This window comes from Uranotaenia lowii, chromosome 1 (assembly GCF_029784155.1).
Source record: "Uranotaenia lowii strain MFRU-FL chromosome 1, ASM2978415v1, whole genome shotgun sequence".
Lineage (NCBI taxonomy): Eukaryota > Metazoa > Arthropoda > Insecta > Diptera > Culicidae > Uranotaenia > Uranotaenia lowii.
In genome coordinates this window covers 135,613,965-135,623,298 of record NC_073691.1, presented here as the reverse complement: position 1 = coordinate 135,623,298, position 9,334 = coordinate 135,613,965, and the positions used below count along the sequence as shown (strand labels likewise).

At 40.9% G+C, this 9,334-nt stretch overlaps 1 protein-coding gene and 1 long non-coding RNA gene across 2 annotated transcripts; one reads left to right on the top strand and one right to left on the bottom strand.

The window, feature by feature from the left end:
* On the bottom strand, positions 1 to 696 carry LOC129740689 (uncharacterized). The gene is made up of 2 exons (XM_055732448.1): positions 613 to 696; positions 1 to 492 (listed from the first exon to the last, which is right to left on the bottom strand). The coding sequence occupies exons 1-2, from the start codon at positions 667 to 669 to the stop codon at positions 124 to 126; spliced, it is 426 nt and encodes a 141-aa protein (XP_055588423.1). The 5' UTR covers positions 670 to 696; the 3' UTR covers positions 1 to 123.
* Positions 697 to 2,646: 1,950 nt separating this feature from the next.
* On the top strand, positions 2,647 to 8,573 carry LOC129747525 (uncharacterized). Its single transcript, XR_008737517.1, has 4 exons — positions 2,647 to 2,678; positions 3,335 to 3,519; positions 7,020 to 7,149; positions 8,289 to 8,573. It is a non-coding gene; the product is annotated as an uncharacterized LOC129747525 (long non-coding RNA).
* Positions 8,574 to 9,334: the final 761 nt, after the last annotated feature.

Genomic DNA, 9,334 nt, shown 5'->3' with positions numbered 1-9,334 from the left:
TTTGGCTTGTAAGTTATCAAGTATATTTTTTTTTCTTGATGAAGCACAATGGTTTCACGATGCCCCGTCAGATGGCGTATGATTCTGGGCAAATTGTAGTTGTATGAGCTCAACCGCCTCTGATCAGTCTGGGTATCTGGTGTCTGCGGTTAAATGGTCAAAGCAAGAGTACAGACTATAAGATCTTTCGCACAAATCTTTTTCCGCGATGCGTCCACACCAATCGAAAATATAATCGACCCACTCCATTGTATAAACGTTATTCAATTTTTCAAAAATATTATTCATCAAGAGTTGGCCATCGGGAGACACAAATTCCATAGCTTGATAAACGCAGCCAAGGAAGCACGAAAACCGACGGCTTTTCTGGATCAATCCGTCGGGAGAATTATTCATAAATTGTAGCTTGATGTTATTCGAAATCTTGTTCTCTGTTGCGCATCGTTGTGTATGTTGTTGCAGTTCCTCGGTATATTTCCGAAGTGGTTCCTCCTGTCCGAGGAAGAAATAAGTTAAAAAAAACCATGAATAGTTAAAAACATTTTTAAGATAACTTTCACTAGAAACCTGACCCTTTTAAAGTCTCTCTAATCAAACAATCAATCAACTTACCTGACCAAAGACACCGATCATCACACTGATGACTAAAAAGTTAAAAATCCTGTTCATTTTGATAACTGTTAGAACTCTATTCGCTTAGCCACTATTTATAGGTCTTCCTTAGGCGTTTTAAAATAAAACAATTCACCATCTGCAGAATTCAATTTCTCAACTACGGACAGCTTTGTCAATAAAGTTTCAATAATATTGTAAGACTGGCTGTTAGCCAATCGGTAGAAAGTGCTGTGAACCCCTAACAATCCCTAGGGTCGGCACGCTTACCACAAAAATACTACGTTGCAGGGAAGTTCGGGAAATCTAAGGGAAAACTCCTCGGCTTAGCAATTGGTACCTTTTTTTTTATTTTGTAGAATCCACCCACCACTTTCTTATAATTATCTAACCTTTAGCTGCGTTGCGGGAAAGTAGCGGAACGTACTCCTTCCTTCTCCTTCGGCGTCGTGCTCGGATTCGTTGAGGTCGGCTTGGAGGTCAGCTGATTCTCGCTGAGTGTACCCGGCCCCACCTTAGGTGCTGAACCGGGCACTGTCGGTCCTTCGACGGTGGGCGAAGCGGCGCGTGGTAAAGGCGTACCTGGTCCCACCTTGGGTGCTGAACCAGGCACCGGTGTAGGTCAAACCGACGTTGTAGCGGTTGTCGGTCGACGTTATCGGGCGTCGCGCAAGGCGCTCTCAGATTGAGTTAATTTGAGTTTTAACTCGAAACAGCGGGGTCCTATTAATGTTCAGGAACCAATTAGGGGACGGTTATGGGCAACGGTAAAATGGCGTAGGATTACCTGGAGTTCCAATATTTTATGTCACCAATATATTTCTTCTGGGACTCTTCTGCGGGTGGTAGTTCCTGTTCCACAATTTAACAAGAACAAAACACCACCGTTTCTTAATTTGAAACTATTAGAGGATCTAAGGATATTTGCGTGTGATCTCTCAATGTGTTCGCGAACTACTGGCAAAGTCTATGACTATTTCCGTCTTGACCTGCTTTAACCCCATTACCGTTCATTGCCCTCGTCCGCGTCTGTTTTCGCTTTGCCCGATCATTTCGCCCCTTCGCCAATTCGCTCCACATGCGGCTCACATCTTCCAGCGGTCCTCTGGTGGCGGGTTGTAGAACGAACATTTTCGCTTTGTCGTTCACTGGGTTAGGGTGGCTTTGTGAACTGCCTCACCAAAGAGAAACCCTTAAACCCCCACGAACACCACGGCAACGTTATTTAATTAAATTTACAAAAAGATCACCGCAACATCCTCCGACAGACTAGCAACGCTTACACTCTCCCACTGCTCGGGGAAAAATATTTACAAAGTAAATATTTTCCTTTTAAACCATCACTAGTCTAGAGCGAACACACCGAGAACACATAGCTCTGAACCTGCTTCCACTAAATAATTATCACACGGCTGAATTGACAGAACTTTACGGTTGCTAGAGAAAAATTTCACACCGAACGTAATAGATTCCGAAAAACATTTTACTTGAGGAAAGCGCATAGAATTTTTGAGCATTGTGATTTGAGTATCGGGGTCATAAGTTATCATCATCGGTTTCCCGACTCCTCTCAGTTTCGGGACACTTGGTCCTGTACTGACCATCAGCGTCTTTCGACTCCGGTCTCCAGCGATCAAAATATCAAAGCCACATGGACTTGATAACCTCACACAATACTACCCAATTCTATTTAGATTGCTTAAAAATATTTTACAAATTCCAATACATAATAATAATTGACAATACAAATTCCAAAAAGTTTCACAAATATACGAATTAAAAATTTAATAAATAAATAAATAACGTAAAACAAATTAAAAGCTAAACCATTAAATAAACTAAAATTATATTCAAATTAACTAATTAGGAGCATTTACAAACAAAAATATCACAGTCATGCTATGCTTGATCATGAGCCATGAAATATTTCACGCGATCTGTCGGAGTTGCGATTTTGTACTAAATTTACCCATTTTCATCTGTATGTGTGATGCTCGAACTTCAATCTGTCAAACTGGTAGCAAAGATAAATAAAAGATGATCGTGGATAGCATGCGGCTCGGGAGGTAAGGTTTTATTTGGCAGAATTTGGGGTCAAACTCCATGGAAAATGCTGTATATTTATATTTTTTTAAGGAGATTTGGCCTAGGTTTCCTTTAGATAATAAAGATATATGGTTTGTTCCGGAGATTCCCCAGAATTTGCCAAATAAAGCCTGACCATGCTATAATGGTAAGTAATTTTTTTTATTATTATTTTTTTTTCTTCTTACCGTTAAGACTCAGACGTATGATCAGTAAGCGTTTGTTTATTGCATTTTCTAGAGACTTAACAGGATTGGCACATGCGTCAAGGTGCATTCTTGAGTTTCGCACACTACCAGTCGAAAGATTTTTGACACGCAAGCAGAACAACTTTAGAGATTCTTAATTAATTTGATTTTCTATTTTGTTTTTCAGATGAATGAATGATGAGCACACGGATAAAATAATAGTACCTTAACCGACCTGGGTGCCCCCACTGTGCCACCTTTGACACCTTGTTAGCGGCCTGTGACGACGTGACGATGTAATCTAACGCCTGATGTGATACTTTCTACGCGTGCGGACTGTTCTTAGCATCGTTAAGGGCCTTTCGTTTTTTTTTTCTATGCGAAATTACTACTCGTTCCTATTATGTTCCACATTATTTTGAGTAGGATTTAATTATCTATGGTTTTAGATCCGCGGCGGAGAAAGTCCCTATCGGTTTACCGTTCATGTCCGCGAGATCATACGAGCTGGTGCCCCTTTTACTGAGGACGATACAAGGAATATACTGAGGCCCTAGTTTGGCGTTGTACTTTTGGCCAGCCGATGACTGACGAAAATTGCGCTTGAACACACGTTGACCCGGTTGAAATGAGGGTGAGTAACGTTTGTGGCGTAAATCGTATCTCTTTTTTGTTTCGTCGTGGGTTTTTTTTAGCTGCTCGACTACTAGCTCTCGTATTTTTTTACTGACTCCCTTAAACTTTTCGATTCTTTGCTCCTCCGGTAGATCTTCGATTAATTCTAACCGGTGATCAGAGCCTTTGGTTATCATTTCTTGGCCAAACACTACGCAATGCGGACTAAACTTTGTGGACGAGTGAACTGTGTTGTTGAGAACGAATTCGATTTCAGAAATACGTGTGTCCCACAAGGTTTGGTCAGTTTTCACGTACGATCTGATCATAGAGTTGATCGTACGGTTTAAGCGTTCAGCCGGATTCGCTTGGCTTCGGTGGCGCGCGTTAGTCCAATGCTGTATTTCGAATTTTTCAACGAAATTGCTAAATTCTTTTGATAAAAAGGTGCTTGCGTTATCCGTAATGATGATTTGGGGAACAGAGAACCGCCTGATCCACTGCTCTTCCAACACTTTACATAGATTTATATTCGAAATCTTTCGAACGGGAACAAGCAAGGAATATTTTGAAAAAATATCCATGATAACTAACAAATGACTATTGCCTTGCTTGCTTCGCGGAAGAGATTGGATATAATCCATGCAAATGAGTTGAAAGGGCCTGCTGGCGATTCTTTGTTTCCCCATTTCTGGTACGCATGACGTTGTTGAGTGCTTATTTTGTTTGCACGGAACGCAGTTCGCAATGTGCTTGCGTATGTCGCTACACATGCGTGGCCAGTAAAAACGACGTTTAATTTTATCCACGCATTTGTCGTAGCCAATGTGCAGGCTTTTATCATGCTCATCTTCCAAAATTTGAGTTCGCATCGAGATAGGGACACACCGTTTCCATTCATAATGGTAGTCCATCGTGTCTGCTTTCGCTGCTACAAACTTATATAATTTGTTTTCGCTGATTTTGAAGTCCATGTACTTCTCTGGGTCTCTTTTAACCTCCATCAGCAGCTTGTTGTACCATACATCTTTTAAATCGGAATCTAACGATTCGATGGATCGAGAAAGTGCATCAGGGACCACATTTTCTTTTCCTTTACGGTGACGAATTTCCATTTGAAACTGTTGGAGCGTGATACTCCAGCGGCTTAATCGGGAGGACGACCTCCACTTCGCACGCATTATAAAAGTCAGGGCTGACGAATCGGTAACCAAAATGAATTTGGTTCCCTCGATGTAGCCCCTGAATTTTTCAATGCAGCGAAGTGCAGCTAGTCCTTCTTTTTCAGCCGCGTGGTAGTTCAGCTCTGCCCCTTTCAATTTTTCCGAATGGAACGCAATAACCTTTTCTTGGCCGTCTTGCACCTGAGTAAGGACACCTGCGATAGCCGAATCACTTGCGTCGGTTTGGACGGTAAATTGAAGCGCAAAATTTGGATTGGCCATCACAGGCGCCGATATGAGGCGATCTTTTATAGCTTTGAAAGCCGCATCTGCTGCCGTGGTCCACTGCACCCTCTTTGGCTTGTTCTTCAACAAGTCAGTGAGAGGTGCCGTAATCTCACTAAAATTTTCGATAAACCTACGGTAGTAGTTGATCATACCGAGGAATCGTCTGAGTTGTCTTATCGATTTCGGAACCTGATATCCAACGATCGCTTGTACGCGATCGGGATTAGGCCGTAAACCATCCTGAGATAAGATGTACCCAAGATACGGCAGTTGTTGGCAGCAGAATTTGGATTTTTTTAAATTTATGCACAAATTTGCTCTTTTTAATCGTCCAGCTAAATCTTCCAGGCGCGCAACGTGTTCCTCAAATGTTTGAGATGCTACCACAATGTCGTCCAGATACACGAATATTGACGGCTCGAGAGCACCATGGTCCAGAATTCTATCCATACACTTGCTCAAAGTGGCTGGCGAGTTACATAACCCCATCACACAACGTGTCCACTGGAAGAGTCCTCTTCCAGGGACCGAAAATGCCGTGTATTTTCGGGACTCGGTGTGTAACGGAATTTGGAAAAAAGCCTGAGACAAGTCTATGGTAGAAAGGTACTTCACTGGACCTAAGTGACTCAGAATTCGGTTCTGGTGCGGCAATGGGTAGGCATCTCCTTTGGTGCGCTCGTTGAGTTTTCGAGCATCGAGGCAAATTCTCACTTCTGATGTATCCTTCTTAGCGACTGGTATAATCGGAAGGGACCAATCGGAGTTTGAAGGTTCTACAATACCATCTTTCAATAGTTTGTCCAGGGCCTCATAAATTTTGCTCTGGATTTGAGGACTCCAAGGGTAAGGGTTTTGCCTAATGGGGGGGGCATCCTTGAATTCATTTTTAAATTCTATTACGTGCTCCAGCACGTTGGTTTTCCCAAACTTTCCTTCTTCCGCGTGAAAAAACATTTTCTTAATTTTTTCCAATTTTTGTGTTTGGTTTTGTGTGAGTTCTTCATGTATTTCAAAAATTTCGAAATCTTCGTCATTTTCAATATTTGTTGGCAGATCTTGAATAGACGGAATGATCCCAAATTTCTGCCAAAAATCGTACCCCAAAATGCACTTACGTTTGAGGCTTGGGGCGAAAATTAAATTAAGGATTTTTGTTGTATTGTTGAAAGTTACTGGAACATCAGCACATCCTAAAATTTCCAATTCTTCTCCGGAAGCTGTTTTTAAATTAATTAATGCTGGTGCCAGATTTAAGTTTAACAATTTAATGATTTTTCTTGCCCCAAAACCTACAACCGTTCGTGCAGCTCCACTGTCCAAAAGACCAATTAGGTCAATCCCCAATAATTGGATTTTAGCGAAAGGTCTTGCATCATTGCTTACGTTGATGAGCAGCGTGGCAATCTCGTCAACTTCAGCGTGATTCATCACTTTCGCATAACCCAATTGTTGAAGAATGTCTGTTGGGTCATTTGAAACAGGAACTTGAGGCCTTAACGAGTTACCTTGACTGCTTTGCCTCACTGAGCAGCCTTTCCTAAGTTTTTTGAGTCACAATAAGGGCACTCTGAGGTGGCAAAACCTGGAAAACCACAAGCCCAGCAGAAAATGTTCCGAGGTTTCTCACAATCGCGAAAATCATGCCCTTGATCATGGCAATTGAAACAAAAGCCTCTTTTTATTGGTATATAGGATTTTACTATTCTTTGAATCGGATCAATCCCACTGGTACTTGGATTCTGGTTCCTTTGAGAATAGTTTCCTGAATGATAAGATTTGGAACTTTGAGAAAACTGTTCTGTTCCTCGCGATTCATGATTCGTTAACGGTTTAGGAGCAAAATTAGAATTTTGAATTGATTCATAATTATTGTTGTAATTTTTTGAATAATTATTATTATTTTTCTTAAAACGTTGCTCATTTTTGTTTGTGTTTTCAGTCCAATTTCTTTGAAAATTAAGTTCTTCGATTTCCGCATTCGATCTCCCCGAAAATCGATTTTCTTTTCTGGCATAAATGTACCAATTTATTGCATCAAATTGCTTACCGAACTCTCTCATTTTAGCGATCGAGTTTATTCCGGCAGCCAACATCGCAGTTCTACAATCTTCCCTGGTGTTACGGAACAACGTTTCAAATTTACGACGGTCATCCCACGGTTCGGACATACAACGAAAAATACGGACAACATCAAGGTAAAAGTCTTGAAACTTTTCGCGTGGCCCTTGTCTTCGCGCGTTGACTAACCGCTCGTATTGGTAGTCCATGTCTACCGGCATAAACTCGCTTTTGAGTTCCTTCACGAGATTGTCCCATGAACCTAATTCATTTGAGCCGTTAATCTCCATGAACCAGGACCGAGCCTTACGCGTGAAGAGGTGGTGCGCAGACGCAAACAATTCAGCTTTTGAAAACCCCTCAGACCTAGCATTGAATTCGATTTCCTTCAAGAATTCATTGATTCTTCTCCCGTTATCCATCCCATCATATCGAACCGTCCATTTATGAATGGGGAAGCGATCGCGACGTGAATTTATTACCGACATATTCTCAACACTTTCGTGCGTCACTGTAGGTTTAATTTTCTCGACAATACTCGAATTAGAAGCACCTTTCACTTTCAACCATTCTTCGAAATTTTTTGGTTTCGCAACGCTGTTAGTTATCGAACCTACCGAACTGCTCGACTTTTTGATGGTTGCATAAGTCGCAGGCTTATTTTTCTCGATCGAATTTTCTAATGCCGAGATGCGCTCAAGCAGTTGGCTGAGCGTAGTTTTTAGTTTATTATTTTCGCCTACGAGCTTGATTATGGCTTTATCCTTTTCGTCTAATAAACCTAACGTGTTTTCCCGATCTGCGTCGAATGAGTGGTTTTCAAAGTCGGCCTGTTCGTGTTCTTCACTCGCGTTTGTAACCCGATCGATAAACTCGTCATGCTCATTGATGACTTCTTCATCATCTTCTTGTTCATTCCTATTTTGATTCTCAATGGCAGGTTGCATGCTTTCATTTATTAAGCTTAATTCAGCTTGTCTAATTTCTTGAATGGGAGAAACGATTGAAAAGAACATGTTGAGAAGTTTGGTGCACTCAACAGCAATGATACCAATGCTGTTAACGTCATCTTCGTTCACAGCATGCACTTTTAATCGTTCCATCCTGGAATAAATATGCAAAAGTCTGGTCTTATACAAACGGTCAGGAATTTTCTTAGCCTTTTTTCCTTTCAATGCATTTCTAATTTCATCTAACTGAACTCCACATTCATTAACTTCGTCTTCTACCTTTTCCCATACAATTTCATAATCAACGATTTCATTTTCTTTTTCAGCTTTCAACCATTCTCGTAATGAGCGTTCCTTACTGCCGCGCCCCCTTCCGGACACGTTTATTCGTCGGATACGCAATTCGTGATCAAGTTCGTGATCAGAAAGATGTGCTGGATTTATAGAAAAATACTGTTCTCGCAACTGGGATTCCATCTTGCGGACGATTCAAAAATGAATACTATAGATAATAATCTACGAGAACGCCAAAAGAAATCTTAATTGGAATGACAGAAGCTAATAAATATAAAGTCGATATGATAAAATTAAAATTGCATGAACACCACAAAACGATCAATAATAAATTAAAATCAAAATAAATATTATAAAAGTGCTAAATTATACGAACATCCACTGAATTAGAACATGTTAAAAGTGTAATTCTAAATTATTGTAGGCCAAATAAATTATTTTAATTTTTGGTTGTTTTACTATTAGTATCACAGATCGTCACACCAAATCATCACACCATACAGATAAAAACTGCTCCAATTTTTAAACAAATACTTATTTAACTTCACTCCGATTAAATTTTTAAGCAATCGTGCTTTCAACGTTCATTTGAACTTCAGAACCCCTCTGTAAGACATGGAATAATTTCAAAAGCGGTTGAGAGTTTTGCAATTCAACCAATTACTGCAAAAATCATTTAAAGGAAGCCTGGATGTTTTCCCAGAGAATTCTGCAACGGATCCCGGTGGAACCCCTACAACTAGTAACGGTAAGGCAGTTTTAGTTGGGCGCCAAAGTGTAAGACTGGCTGTTAGCCAATCGGTAGAAAGTGCTGTGAACCCCTAACAATCCCTAGGGTCGGCACGCTTACCACAAAAATACTACGTTGCAGGGAAGTTCGGGAAATCTAAGGGAAAACTCCTCGGCTTAGCAATTGGTACCTTTTTTTTTATTTTGTAGAATCCACCCACCACTTTCTTATAATTATCTAACCTTTAGCTGCGTTGCGGGAAAGTAGCGGAACGTACTCCTTCCTTCTCCTTCGGCGTCGTGCTCGGATTCGTTGAGGTCGGCTTGGAGGTCAGCTGATTCTCGCTGA